Raw genomic sequence first — 15,432 nt, 5'->3', positions numbered from 1 at the left:
TCCGAGGATGCAGAACCACAGATATGGAGGACCAAATGTAAGGGACTTGAGCATCCACGGATTTTGGTATCCGAGGAAGATCTTGGAACCAATCCCTCACAGATACTGAGGGATGACTGTACTCAGCTTTTCATCTAGAAAGAGGTGATAATAATCTCTCTCTCACTCAGAGGGGTGTTGAGAGCCTTACATGAGTCAAGACATGGGAAAGAATCTAGCAAGAACCAGAATGCACTAGGCAATGAGTAACCATTCTCTGTCTGTTTTCCTTATCTTTCTCCCATACCCACTTTGAGGTACAGCTTGGGCCCCAAAGCTGAAGCCCTGGGCTGGAGTCCCAACTCTACCACTTAATAGCTGTCTGCCTGCTCAACCTTCCGTCTCCTCCTCATCAATGACAGTAACTGTACCTCCCTGAGAGGATTAGCAAGAGGCTACGTAAGGTAATTCATACATGAAGTGCTCTTAGTACAGTCTCGGGTACACAGTCGGTGCTCAATAATTGCGAGCATTATTCCAGGCAGTCAGTGCGGAGCCAGCTTCCTCACATGCCTGGATTCACGTCTCCTGCCTTCAACAAAGTGCCACAACTGCTATGAAGGAAAAGGTTTGGGGCATCTAGAACCCAAAGGGCATTGAACCCAAGGAGGGGGTCATGGGAACCCTGATTTGTAGCCGGTTGGTCAGAAGTACAGGTGACAACTTGGGGCTGGTGACTGGCATCTGAAGTGACAGGGGCAGTCTTGCGGGACTGAGCCCTTATCCTGTGGGATCTGACACTATCTCGAGGTGGATAGTGTCAGAACTGTGTTAAACTGAGGGATACCCAGCCGGTGTCAGAGAATTACATGATACGTGGAAAACCCACACATCTGGTGTCAGAGGTATTGAGTGTGTGTGTGTACAGAAGAAACACAGGAGTGTGTTTTTCCTATACACCTGGCCAGTGATTTTTATCAGTTGTCACTCAAGACAGATGGTCAATTCCAACCTGCTCTTCTGCCAACCAATGCCTGGGACAAATTCTGAGCTTTCTGACCTAACCGTGATGTCTTTTCCTCACACTGCTCAGTCCTCTGAATTACAATGATTATCCCCCCAAACCTCTTCATCCCAACACCTCCTGCAGGCCTCTCCCTAAGGTACACTCCAAAGAATCATTGCCACCAGTCTGCTTCCTGTGTCCATGGCAGGCATCACTCATGGATCACAGAGTCCTTTTCTTCTGAGCCTCGGTACCCTCTATATAACGTGCCCCAGAAGCCACAAAGAGTCAAAAACCTTTGAGAGCCATCCTTCCCTGGGAGAAGCAGGACCCAGGGCATGTCAATGTGCTTTTTTTCCTTTCTTGGGTGAAATTTAGATGAAAATTGCATCAAGGCCAGCTTTGAACAACAAAACTTAGGAAATGCACTTGGAGAGCAGAGGCGTGACAAGAAGGTGGTGACAATAAAGAATGATGCTCAGCTTCAAGGGATGACGAGAGGTGGGAGACAGGATCTACTAGCTCAGGCTCTGTTCATTTGATGCACTGACATTAGCTCTGCCCAAGTCCAACCTTTCCTTCTCCAGAAGGCGTCCTGAAACCCCTGCATGATTGGCATGATGGGCCTACCTTGGACTTGACGGCCAGGATGATCTTGGGCAGGGCCACGACAAGGCACTTGAGGGCGATGGTGATGTACTTGAGCACAAAGTCTGCGATGCCCACGATCCACAGCAGGTCAAAGAAGTCCAGAGTCTCCAGGTTGGGCTTCAGGAATATGAGGCTGGGGGATGAGTCAGAGAGTCAGGATGCTTACTTAGGGTCACTGGCCCTTAGGGGCCCTTCTACTCATTCTGGGAGCCTTGTAAATATTACCTGTAGAAAGAGCACTAAACTGGGAGTCAGATATCTGTGCCCTGTTCCTGAATCTGCTATTAACTTGCTGTGTGACCTCAGGTGGGTATCTTAACCTCTCTGAGCCTCAGTTCCCCTGAGAGTTAAATGATGAGATTGGCCTAGAGCATCATTAGTTAAGGTCCCCTCCAGTTTTATGGGCCACAACAGGCTTCACAAGAGAAAACAAAAGGAAGGAAGGAAGGCCGACCAATAACATGAAGGAGGGAGAGAGAGAGAGAAGGAGGGAGGAGGGATTTGATGTGCAGACGCTGTGCTAAGCAATTTACTCACTGTATCTCATTGTCCTGCAGAGTGAGCACTGCTCATCCCCACTTTATAAATGAGGCACTGAAGCTTGGAAACGTGAAGTTAAGTTGCCCAAGGTCACACTGCATGATAAGCATATGGGCATCAGTATCAGACAGACTTGAATTTGAATCCAGGCCTCTCCATTATTGGACCCTAGGCAGATAACGTTCTCTCTGTAAGCCTCAGTGTTCTCATCAATAAAATGGGAATCGTTCCCTCCCTCAGTGTTACTGGTGGGATTCAATGAGATAACAGGTATACTACAGACTCTGCCATGCAGCAGTGACAATGATAACAACATCTCTACGAGGCAGGCACTGTTATCTACCCATTTTGCAGATGAGAAAAAAGAGGCACAGAAAGGTAAATGAACATGCACAAGGTCCTACAAATACGATGGAACGGTGGTGGATTCGAACCCAGGTGTCCCGACTACAGTTACTGCTCTCAACCCTTATTCCACAGCAGTGCTACTCGGAGTGTGTAAACCCATTTTACCCATCCGTGACCAGGTAAGTCAACCTCACACTCAATTTCTGTACTTCCCTCACTGGAGACAGACAAGTCATTCTCGAACTGGCACTGATCCATAGACCACATGCTGAGTAGCACTGCTCTCCATCACCTCTGTGGATGATGATGTTATTCGTATTAATAATATCTTGGCTCTCTACATCATGCTGGCCCTGCTCTACATGCTTTACATGTCTCAAGTCATTTCATCTTCCCAAAGGCTCTATGTGGTAGGCACTACGATTATCGCATCTTGAGCTGGGGAATCTGGAGTGCTTCGACGTGGAGTCACCGCCCACGGCATCTCAGCTAGAATGTGGAGCTAGGATTGGAACCAGCACCCAAACTGTGCTGGTCCCCTCGCTTTTCTTCCCGCCAGATTAGAGGCTCCAGGCAAAGGCCACTCCGAGTCCTGCCTGTCCACCAAAAAGCAGGGGACAGTGCACACAGCCCAGAGTGAATGCTTTCTAAACGCTTCCCACATACTCTGCTGGGCTGGTGGAAAACGGCGCAAACTGAGGCCCCCTGAGGAGAGCGTCCGAGGAATGAACTGGTCTATTTTTGTACTTTTATTTTTAAAAGTCAATTTCTATTTAGAATAAAGTATCTTTGAAGAGCGAGAGTAGGGTTAAATCAATGAAAATAATCTATTTTTGCAATCTCTCATGATACCTTTGGTGTCCTTCCACATCTGAGCCCTGTCTCTGTGGGATGCCTCGTCTCCAAGTCTGAGTGGCATCTGAGTTACGATATGCGGAGAGGCTGGCAGCCCTAAGCTCCCCTTTTTGTCTCTGCTCTTGTCCCTCCCTGGGCATAACCCAGGCTGGCTGGTTGACTTCCATGCCCTGCTTCTCTATTATGCATCTCTGATCGTAAAAGAAATGAAGATCTGCCCTCCACTTTCCATTTTATCTCAGAGACACCAATCTGCTAAATTCACCCAGATAGGTTTTAGTTCATTGTCTTAGAGTTTTTTCTGTTTTGGTTTTTGGAGCCAGAAAGATGCCCAAGTGTTTTTCCGCAGATTGATCACTAAGTCCACTTATTTCTAACGTACACTATGAACTTCAATGGATGGATACATTTCATTGTCAGTTTTCTGCCCCATTAGCCATCACCCCCAATAGCTAAAGTAATTTATCATAAAAGAATAATATTATGATATGATTATGACATATCAAATGTTTCACAGTTTGCCCAGTACTTTTCACATATTATTAACATTTGGCCTCTCTAATAATTAGCCTGTGGGTGGGTAATGACCTTCAGGTGGGTAAGGCAGACATTAACTTGCTCCCGGTTTCACAAATGCAGGAACTAGGCGAGGTTCAAAGAGGTTCCACTATTTGCCAAAGGGCACAAAGCTGGTATGTGGCAAGACTAAGAACCTCTGACACTGGTCATCAGACTTCAAATCCTGGGATGATTCAAACTCTCTGTTACCTACTGGGACTAAGGCTTATTAGAAAGGGTTTCATTAAGCCAAAGTTTCCTCACCTGTAAAATAGGGACAGCAATACCCTGCTGAGTGGGAGGGCAAAATAAGATAATGGCTATTGGTATCATTTACAAACGCACTCTACACCACTGACATCAATAAGGAAGGAGGCTCAGCTCTGTTGCTTTTCTCCTAGGTCACTCTCTTTCTCTTTGTGTGCTGCCAGTTTGACTCAGCACCGGTTTGATGAGGGCACAGAGGTCTGAGCCTGTGAATGTGATCATGCCCAGAGAATGGCATGAGCTGGAAATTCCTCCAAGGTTCTGGGAAACTCCATCTCCTTTACCCTCCACCAGGACCTTGATCTTCTGGGCCAGGCAACTAATGCAGTGTGTGGGATGCATGTTGATGCCTTGGAACTAACTTCCCAAATTGCTTTCATGCAACTTCGGGTGGCCCCAGAAAGTGGTGAAACGGGTCACTCCTCAAAGTCCATTTTTAAAACAGATGGACATGATCTGAAAGCTTGACTTGAGTTTCAACCCTGTGCTAGAGACCATTACTGGCCAGTCCTCCCCCACCATGCACTATGTGGCTACTAGAAAATGCAAAATTACACATGTGGCTTGCATTATATTTCTATAAAGAATTATGCTCTAGGCACGTGTATATGACAACAGGGTGGGATTTGAAAGTTGCAACATGACCTAGAGCTACTGCATTGTTCTCAAATGAAGGGGCTGTGGGTCCCGAGTCCAACAAAGCCCCCCACTTTCTCACTGGGGGTCAGACTCCCCTGCTCACCTGTTATACAGCTGCTGGGAACTGAACGTGTAGAGCACATACAGGGTGTTCCCCGCCAGAAAGGCTAAGATCCACAAAATGACCAGCACCGACCTCTTCTCCTAGAGACAAAGCAAGAGATCTGTGGGGATGCTGAAACGCCAAAGGTGCACCTGGCAGAATATTCCAGAATGTTCCCCAACAAAGGGCAACTTTTCCCTTTCTCAAAGGTTTGGAGGAAGCAGGGCTAATGGTGAAAGGAAGGACGCTGGCATGTTTCCAACCCACTGGAACCTAAGGGATGGTTACAGAGAAGGTAACAGAAATGTGTGAACCTGCTTGGAGAACTATCCAGAGAGTCAGGAGGGCACCATGGTTAGCAAAACAGATTCTGGAGCTGGGTGGCCTGGGTTCAAATCCTTGGTCTATTATCTGGAGGTTGTCCAACCCTGGGCAATTACTTAAACTCTCTACATTTCTCTTTACTTGTCTGTAAAATGGATATACATTGTATCTCTCTTATAGAGTCTGAGAATTAATGCACATGAAATGCTTAGAACAGTGCCTGGCATGTAAGAAATGTTAGTTTACATTTACTGTTAGGAACTGAGGCACAGAGAAATTAAGTTAACTCTGGCTCAAGGGCACATGTTTTAAGCTCCGGTGCCCTCATTAAAAAATGAGGTTTTGGGACTTCCCTGGTGGCGCAGTGGTTAAGAATCCGCCGGCCAATGCAGGGGACATGGGTTTGAGCCCTGGTCCAGGAAGACCCCACATGCTGTGGAGCAACTAAGCCTGTGCGCCACAACTACTGAAGCCCATGCGCCAGAGCCCGTGCTCCACAACAAGAGAAGCCACCGCAATGAGAAGCCCGTGCACCACAACGAAGAGTAGCCCCCACTCGCCACAACGAGAGAAAGCCCGCACGCAGCAACGAAGACCCAATGCAGCCGAAAATAAATAAATAAAAAAAATTTTTTTTTAAATGAGGTTTTGTTAAGGATTAAGTAAACTTGATAAATGTAAACATTCAGTCTGGTACAGGCTCACATTTCAGGCTCACTAAATGGTAGGACTTGTTGTTCTGACTTTACAACCCAGCAGTAGATTCAGATCGACAGGTTGGAAACTTCTGCTCTAACTTTTTCCGGCATGGACCTTTGGGCTACTGCCCTGGACTGACCATTCAACATAGGGCCACATTTATAGGATTAAATTCAAACTCGTACACATGGATGTCAAAGCCCTTTGCAATCTAGCCCCGTTTCTCTTTCTCCAGCCTTGTTTCTGATCAGTCCCCAGGAAGACAAGCTGGGAAACCTTCTCAGTTGGCTGTTTCTCAGTAGTCTCTCAGCCTGACAGCAACCTGAGGAAATTTCTAGAGGAGGCGTAGAGCAGGGCATTCCTGCCTGTGTACCCTGGGATACATAATCAGACCCCCGTGCTGCTGACAAGCTGAAAAGCTTGTCTTTTCCTGGACCAGGGCGGCTGCATTGCTGGAATAAGATGAGGTCATAACTTTCCCAGTGTAACCTTCCCTGTGGTTTCGGTAAATGCTCCACTGTCTCCAGACACAGCTCAGTGCTCTACACACTGTTACAACACACATTTCCATAGCGTAGACAAAATAAATGCATCTCCATCCACCCATTATTCCAGGAGTGGTCAAGGTTAACGGCCTGAGAAACCACCTCCAACCAACCAACTGCTCTTATCAATGTGATTAATCCACTCAGCAGCCCTTTTTATGCCAATAAATAATAGATTCCGGTTTAATCCCCTGTAAATCCAAACCAAAAGTGGAAGAGAAAGGGAATTAGCAATGCCCTGAGAAGCCAGACTCTGAAGGACAAATGGGGTACTTCTCCAGTAGTAAGTTGAGATTCCTAAACTTACTAAGAGTCATGCAGACTCCCTTCCACTGAAATATACACAGACAGGCAAATCATCACCTGTGTCTTCATAGGGTTCAAAGACCCCTAGAAGCCTGTCCATGGATACAGGCATCCCCTTGCCCCTAAAATTCAAGTCAAGGCGCCGTGCGGATGTTACTGCATCTGAGAAAGAGCCAGCCCCAATAGCCTCCACTGTGACATTGAGCAACCTGCTGATCTAATAGCAGCAGAAAGGGGTCTGCATGAAGAAGATGAGACTAAAGGTCAAGAAGAACCTCTGGCTCCATGCCCAACTCCAGACTTCAATGTGCTCATGTATCAAATAAAGACTGAGCTGGCATCTGTGCCTCATGGACGCCTAGGTGCTTCTGAGAAAGCAGATGACCCCAAAGCAGGGTCAGAGAGGATGGTGGCTATTATTGGATCACATGTGCAGCAGAAAACATAGGCTTGTTAAAAATAGCTCAATTAAGTTGTTCCTATGAGCCAGGCACTGCACTAAACACCTTCCATGAACCATCTCCTTTAATCCTTTCGATGGGTGTATGAAGTTGGTGTGACAGTTCCTTTTCCAGAGGTGGCACCTGAGGCTGAGATCAGCGAGGTAACCCATCCAAGGGCTTGCAGGAGGGTGGAGGAGCTGGGATTTGAATCTGGGGCGGAGTACAGGCTCTGGGCTCAATGCCTGGGTTCATATCCTGATGCCACCCTTCACGCTGGCTGTGTGGCCTTAGGCAAGAAACTTATGGCTTAGCCAAGAAATTCTGGGCCACTGTTCCCTCATTGGGAAAATGAGTTCAGAATGATTTTGCCTCCCTCCCAGGTTGCTGGGATGAATCTGCAAGAGGAGCTGTGTAATGGGTCCAGCACCGTGCTGGACACGGTTAGTGCTCGGCAGATATCAGAGGGCATTCGGGATGACGGTGGTGAAGCCGTAGGGCCACCCAGCAGTGCCCGTGGGGCGGCCTTAACCATGAGCGTGGGTTGGAAGTGAGCTAACTGATTGAATGCCGGGAGGATAAGGGGAATGGGCCAGGGGCACATGGGGAGAGGCTGCTGTTGGAAGGGAGAAGGATGGCACATCCGGGGATCTGCCCAGGGTGGGCAGCAGAAGAATGGCCTCCCAAAGGTGTTCCTGTCCTAATCCCTGCAACCTGTGAATATGTTAGGTTACATGGCAAAGGGCAATAAAGGTTGCAGGTGGAATTAAGTTTGCTAATCAGCTGACCCTGTGTGGGGGACAGTCTTCTGGATTACCCAGGGGGGGTCCAATGTAATCACAAGGGTCCGTAAAAGTGGAAGAGGGAGACAGAAGAGGAGAGTCAGAGGGAGATGTGTCTATGGAGGGATGGTCACAGAGATGCAACGTTGCTGGAGGAAGAAGGAGGAAGGGGCCATGAGCCAACGAATGTGGGTGACTTCTAGAACCTGGAAAAGGCAAGGGTCCTCTGAACCCTTCAGAAGGAACATAGTCCTGTTGACACTTTGATCTTAGGCTAGAGGGACCCACTTCAGGCTTCTGATCTACAGAACTGTGAGTAATCCCTTTGTGTTGTTTTAAGCCACCGAGTTTGTGGTCATTTGTTACACCAGCCCCAGGAGAGTAATTTACCAGGTGACTCACCTTTAGAGAGACCTGTTCCCGGAGCGTGGAGTTGGCATAGGCGAAGGTGCTGGCCATCCCGATGCACACGGCAATGCCTGCAGGACAGAGGAGGGGCCGAGACCACCCACTTAGACTCGTCAGGCCTGGCCCGGGCTTACTAGGGACACATCCCTGGTCCCCTCAGGGTTGGCACGCTAACCACAGAGGAGAGAGAAAAATCCCATTTCGGGGGCATTTGGGCTGCCATGTGTATCACTGGGAACCCCAAGCCACTCTGAGAAGAGGCCTCTGACTTAGGGATGGGATTGAGGCCACTGTGGGCGTATTTTATAGAACCAGTTAGAAGCATCGGCTGTGCAGTCCGGTAAGACCTGTGTTCAAATCTCGGCTTGGACTAATCACTGTACCTCTCTGAGCCCCAGTTTCCTCCTCTGTAAAACAGACAGAATAATAACAGTACTTAACCCAAGGAGGGGTACTGCTTACAGTGTACAATCTCTACCAGTTAGTAAGTGGTGCCTATTATTATTTCTACTTTCAAAAAGAATCTGAGGCACGTTATTTGTAATAAAAGCATATGTAGAAAAAGACCACAACACCATAAGAAACTGAAGTTTCATGTTAAAGGGGAAAGAATTCCTAGCTGACCAGGAAAACATGACCCTTGCAGAGTAGGGAAAAAGAACTGAATTTTATTCCACAATTTAGCAAGCTACCATCTTGGAATTCTCCCTAAATAGGGATTTTCGAATCCTACTTTTAGTTCCCTGTGGAAAGGATTCTGCTTTCACATGACATGCAGAGTTCCCACACTTGGAGTTCACTTTTACTTTTTAAATAGTACGTGTGTTCCAGGCATTCTTCCAGATCTACTTTGTAAAAGATGTGTTTCTTCATTAAAAACATACAAAATCAAAACCAGTAACCCCACAATCTCTTCTTGTACTCTTCTCTTTGATCAAACAAAAAAACCTGCCAACTGAGAAACAAAATGACCAAACTTGAGAATAAAAATTAGTGGTGAGTTTGCTGGAATTCAGGGTAAGGGAGAACATGCCAGGTTCCATTTCTAGGAATAAAAAGGGAGGGACTGACATGGTAGCACCCCAAAAAGGAAGGAGTGATCTGAGTCAGCTGGAACCCACCAGAAAGGGGCAAATGAGACACAAACGATGGCCTAAACTCCTCTAGATATTTCTTGTGGGATGTAATAAACCATGAGATAGTAATTAGTACCGTAATTTCTACCATAAGATAAAAACAATAGCCTAAGCTCTCCAGGGCACGGCAACATCATGATCTAATAACAGTATGTAACAGATAATAACAACAGTGGACCAGAAACCACATTTATTGAATGTTAAGTGTGTGTCAGGTACTAGGCTAAGCACTTCATGATCATTATCTTACTTCCTAATAATAATAACAGGTAGTATTTACTGAGCACTTGCTATGTGAAGGGTTCTATGTTAAGTATCTTACTTGTATTAATAATGAATATAATAAAAATAATAACCTACACTTGCATAGCACTTACTCTCTGCCAGGCACTGTCCTCAGTGCTTTACATATGTTTACTCATTTAACCTCACTCAATCTCACGAAGGCAGATGCTGTTCATATACTATAATAGTATCTGTAACATACTATTATAGTCTATATATAGCTATAATACATATGTAATAGTATTTGTAATAGTACATATACTATTTTAACCCCCATTTTATGGATGATTGGACTGAGGCACAGAGAGGTTAAATAATGTACCCAGCGTCACACAGCTAGGAAGGGGGCAGAGCTCAGGTTCAGACCCAAGCAGTCTGAACTCCTGGGTAGTACACTCTATTCCTTCACATCACCCAACCAGCTGTGGAAGTTTCTACCACAACCCCGCTGGAGAGATGACGAATCTGAGACTCAAAGAATGTGAGTGGCTTGCCCCAAGTCACACAGCTAGTCGGCCAGGATTTGAACCCAGGTCTGACTCAGAATCCTGGACTCTTAAGGACTTTGCACCATAAGGACCTCTACTGCCTTCCCTTGGCACTTGGGATGGAGACCCCACCCCCCTACCCAACGGGTGAGGCGGCAGTCTTTGAGCCCTGCATCCCTCCACACTCACCAAGCTTATGCTGGAAGCACACTTTGGCCAGGAGGATGAGGATGAAGGGCAGCCCTTTCTGGAGCCAGCAGATCACGGCCTTCAGCTCGGACAGGGCCGGGGCAGGCGTCCCGGGCTGCTCGTCGCCTGCCTCGTCGGAGTGCGCCCGGTGGTCCCCGCCCACGTGCTGCAGCAGGGAGCCCCCGCGGTGGCCGCCATGGTGGAAGTGGTGGTGGGGCTGGCGGTGGTGGTAGGCGCCCCCCTCACCGCGGCCCCCGCCTTCCTCCCTGGGTGTGGGCATCTGGAGGAACACGTCCCCGCCGCCCGCCGCGGCCCCCAACACCAGGCTGGATGGGAAAGGGGTGGCGGGGAGGCTGCCTGTCGGGAGGCCCGATAAGCCGGAGAAGAGCGCTGGCGGGGAGGCCGCTTCTGCCTTCAGACTCTCAAAGACTCCGCCTTCGTCCACACTCGCCTCAGAGCTGAGCGCTTGACTGCGATTTCTGGGCCAGAAGGGAGGAGAAAGCCCCCACCAAGTCAGGCAGTGGAGGATGGGGGGCAAATGACCCTATCAATGATGTTATGGGCCGAATTGGGGCCCCTGCCCCAGGAAAATCATATATTGAGACCCTAACCCCCAGTACCTCAGCCTGTGACAGTTTTTGAAGACAGGGCTTTTGCATAGGTAAGTGAAAATGAGATCATTAGGGCCAGCCTTAATCCAATATGACTGGTGTCCTTATAAGAGGAGGAAATTTGGACACAGACACGCGGGAGGGAAGATGATGTGAAGACACAGAGAGAAGGTGCCCATCTGTAAGCCTCAGAAGAAACCAACCCTGCCGATGCCTTGATCTTGGACCTCCAGCCTCCCGAATTGTAGAAAATAAATTTCTGTAGTTTAAGCCACCTAGACTGTGATACCTTGTCACCCTGCAGCCCTAGCAAACTAATATAAGTAATAATAGCAATAGGGTCATAATCTTTACTGAAATTTTACTATGTGCCAGATACTTTTCTAAGTGCTTTCCATTAATTAACTCATTAAATCTTCCTATCAACCCTGTGAACTAGGTACTAATAATACCATCTTACAGATCAAGAAACTGAGGCACAGAAAAAAGTAACTTGTCCAGGATCACACAGCTGATAAGGTATGGAACAGGGAAGAGTCAAACCCAGGAAGGCTACCTCTGGAGCCTGCTTTCTTAACCACTATACTTTACTGAAAAGGGAGCGCAGAGTCCTCTGATTCTAGAATAACCTCAGAAACTCAGGTACCCCTGGTTCTGTAATCTCCAAGTTCAATGATTCCCAGTTCCCAAGAGGATCCACCTTGGTCACAACTGGTATTTGGAGGGCAGCAGAAAGTAATGGGAAGAAGATTTAATTGGAGAAGCCCACATTTGAACCCTAGCTCCACCCTTCCCAGGGGTCTTAACAATCCTGCACTCAGTTTTCTCACCTGGAAAATGGGTATAAACACCATTCATGCATAGAATTCCTGGGGATCAAATTTAGAGTACCCCTTTCAGTGTACCTGGCACTTAGTAAATGGGAACTATTATCTCTAATCCCTATGGAAAACCTCCAGGGCCAACTGCCATTTCTAGTTCCAAGCACAGGCCTATTGTATTGGAATCAGGTAAAGGATGCTGATGCTCTTTCAGAGCCATTGCTGGAGGAGCAGAGAGCCTCGAGTTACCCTTCCAAGAATGGTGAGCCCCAAACTGGGTGCACTTTCCCATGAACACCACGCCCCGGAGTTCTGGATGTCATGTGTCTTCTCTTGGGCTTGTCCTTTTCGAATGGAATCAGTCTACACAACAGGTGGAGCTGATTAGCTCAATGCGCTGTCAGTGGGAGGAGCAAAGAGCCACCCTCCCTTCCTTATCTCACCCCAGAGTAGGGTTCCCAAGGAACCTCCACAGACCCCTATGGTACTCTAAATACATCCTGAGTTTACTGAAAGTGAGTGCTGAGTTCCACTCATCCTGTGGACCCCACAACCCAGGGCATACAACCCAGGTGCTTAATAAAAGTATGCTAGTTATCGGCGCAGTGGTTTAGAATCGCCTGCCAATGCAGGGGACACGGGTTCGAGCCCTGGTCTGGGAAGATCCCACATGCCGCAGAGCAACTAAGCCCACGTGCCACAACTACTGAGCCTGGGCTCTAGAGCCTGTGAGCCACAACTACTGAAGCCTGCGTGACACAACTACTAGAGCCTGTGCGCCCAGAGCCAGTGCTCCGCAACAAGAGAAGCCCGAGCACCGCAACAAAGAGTAGCCCCCGCACCGCAACGAACAGTAGCCCCTGCTCTCCACAACTAAAGAAACCCTGCACGCAGCAAAGAAGACGCAACGCAGCCATAAATAAATAAATTAATAATAATTAAAAAAAAGTATGTTAGTTATCATCCAGGCACAAAATGGCCCCAGAGGGAGGCTGCAGGGGAGGTTTTACACTGCTTTCACACTTGATCTTATGTAATCTATTCTCCACTCAGAGACAAGGGTGCATTTAAAAAAAAAACAAAAAAGCCATATATTTGATTATTTCACTAACCCACTAAAAAGGCTTCCCATTCTCAACTCCTTCCTGCAGTCTCAGATAAACCCTATAGATAGGGACTAATATCATTTCCATTTTACAGATAAAGAAACCGAGGCTTAGAGAGATGAACTTGCCAGATATCTTGGATTATCTTGCCCTGAACTCCAATCTCACCATGTGCCCTTTTCTCACTGCCCAAGGGCTTCCCACGGCAGGGCCTTTGCCCAGGCCGTCCCCTTCATGGGCTGTCCCCCAGCCCCACCCTGTCCCACCTAGGTAACTTATGCTCATCCCTCAGATTCTGGCTAGAAATCTCTCTTGCTCGGTGGAGCCGTGCCTGCCTGCTGGACAATGCCAGTCTCCTTGCTCTCTGTCCTCACTGCACTCTACCCTCCCCTGCACAGGACTGATCATATTTATTGTTTTACTCCTTACCTGTGACTCTCAACTCTGGGTGTACATTATAATAACTCGAGGGAGCTTTTGAAAAACACAGGTGCCCTGGACCCAATGTTGACCAACTGAATCAAAATCTTTGGGGTTGGGCCTCAGCACCCCTATTTCTTTGGAGCCTTCCGGGTGATTCTAACATGCAGTCAGCACTGAGAATGGCACTTGAGACTGGGCCCTGCTCCATAAGGTCAAAGACCATGACTGTTTGCTCCCCATTGGATTACCACTACCCAGCACAATGCACCTCACGCACAGAACATGCTCAATAAATATTATTTGAAAGAATGAATGAATAAGCATACTAACGGCTCTGAGAAGGCCTGCAACTGAAAAAATTAACTTTGTTAAACCTAGTGTTTCCCAAACTTATTTGACCATGGGATTATTTTCTTCCATGGAAAACCTATTCAATCTTGTAGAACACCTGTGAAACCCAGCAGGGGAGATGCTGGTCTGGAGAAATCTTGGGGTTGGCTTCGCTGGCCTTACAAACTTGACCTGGGGGTAAGTTATCATAAACCACCAGGTTTACACCCCAGCAAGGGAGGGAACTTGAAGATGGTTACCCACTCCCCCACCTCCCATGGCCCATCCCTCCTGGCTCCAAAAGCCCAGGAAATGTGTGGTCCTATTCTCTTGGGTTCGGGATAATAATAAAGATAGTATTAATAATGACAACAACAACTAACACCATGGCTATGATCCTCAAGGGGACCTGAGCATTTTCTGCACTTCAAGAAGCTGGCTCAGAAAGCAGGAGTCCTGGCAGGTGCCCACAGTGGCCGCCCTCTCTCCCCCACCGTCCCACAGGGACCTGGAAAGCCTCCTGTCTGCCTTGAGCTTGCCAGCACTCTGAGTCCACTGGGCTCAGGGGGCCTCCAGTACAACAACCAGGGAAGACTCAACCCACCAAGGACCTTTTTATAGCTGGCCTCCCTTCTCTGGGCCTAAACGGGAAAGAATATTCCTTGGGGGGGCAGAGGCTGAGCTTCCAACTTAACCACTTAAAGGCTAGAACGTGAAGTAGGCTGGGAGAAGAGTGAATCCACCCAGATAGGAGGCAGATGAAATGTGGTATCTCAAAGCACAGACTTTGCAGGGGTCAAATGGACCAGGGCCTGAATCTCAGTCCTGCCACTTCCTTGCTGTGTGACATCAGGTAACTTACCCTCTCTGAGCCCCAGTTTCCTCATCGATAAAATGGTGATAAAAACAGTCCTCACTTCCACAGGCTAATGTGAGGGTGACACAAATAAGCACACAATACACAGTGGCCATTACTTCTCCAGCATGGTCTCTGTCCCCAAAGACCTCACCGTTTATTTGAGAGCAAAGAGTAATTCTGTCTTCAGAGGCTGGAAAAGCTCCAACAGCCATGCTTATTAGATGCCGGGTTCTGTGTTTGTGTATCTTCACTCATTCACTCATTCATAAGCAAACCTGAGTTTTGTTATCTGCCATTTATGGATGGGGAAACTGAGGCCTAGAGGTGAAGGTGCTTGCCAAAAGCAGCAAAGGGGGAAGTGGCTGAGCTTGGATTTTGGCCAAGGGTTGTCTGACTTAAGGCCAGTGCCCTTCCCTGCAGAACAGGCAGGCTTGATGGAAAACTCAATACTGGACTGGTGGGTATTTTGTGATTGTGCGGCCAATCTCAAGAATTGCAGGGGACTTGAAATGGGCTGCAAGGGAGGAAAAGCTTGGCTGCCTGTTCCTCGGATGTACGGTCCAGCATGGTGAGGGGGTTGAGGCTGGGAGATTGTCACAACCTGAGAACAGGTCCCCATGGTCTGTACTCTCTTTGGCTTAAGTAGATAGAAGTTCTAGCTTATTAGTGTTTTAACTGTGTTTTCTTAGATTCTGTACTTGTCTATTTGGCATCTACACATTATAGGGTCAAAC

The 15,432-nt window shown here is 47.8% G+C and overlaps 1 protein-coding gene across 1 annotated transcript in view; it reads right to left on the bottom strand.

Moving 5' to 3' along the window:
• Positions 1–15,432, bottom strand: part of RNFT2 (ring finger protein, transmembrane 2) — a 61,581-nt gene that overhangs the window by 42,934 nt on the left and 3,215 nt on the right. The window contains exons 3-6 of the mRNA XM_061169123.1: positions 10,549–11,027; positions 8,445–8,521; positions 4,947–5,047; positions 1,616–1,769 (exon numbers count right to left, since the gene is read on the bottom strand). Of these exons, the coding sequence (XP_061025106.1) occupies positions 1,616–1,769; positions 4,947–5,047; positions 8,445–8,521; positions 10,549–11,027 (811 nt within the window). The remainder of the gene's footprint in view (positions 1–1,615; positions 1,770–4,946; positions 5,048–8,444; positions 8,522–10,548; positions 11,028–15,432) is intronic.

The sequence above is a fragment of the Eubalaena glacialis genome, chromosome 15, assembly GCF_028564815.1.
Source record: "Eubalaena glacialis isolate mEubGla1 chromosome 15, mEubGla1.1.hap2.+ XY, whole genome shotgun sequence".
Taxonomy (NCBI): domain Eukaryota; kingdom Metazoa; phylum Chordata; class Mammalia; order Artiodactyla; family Balaenidae; genus Eubalaena; species Eubalaena glacialis.
The sequence above is the reverse complement of the archived record's forward strand: the minus strand, read 5'-3'. Positions and strand labels throughout refer to the sequence as shown.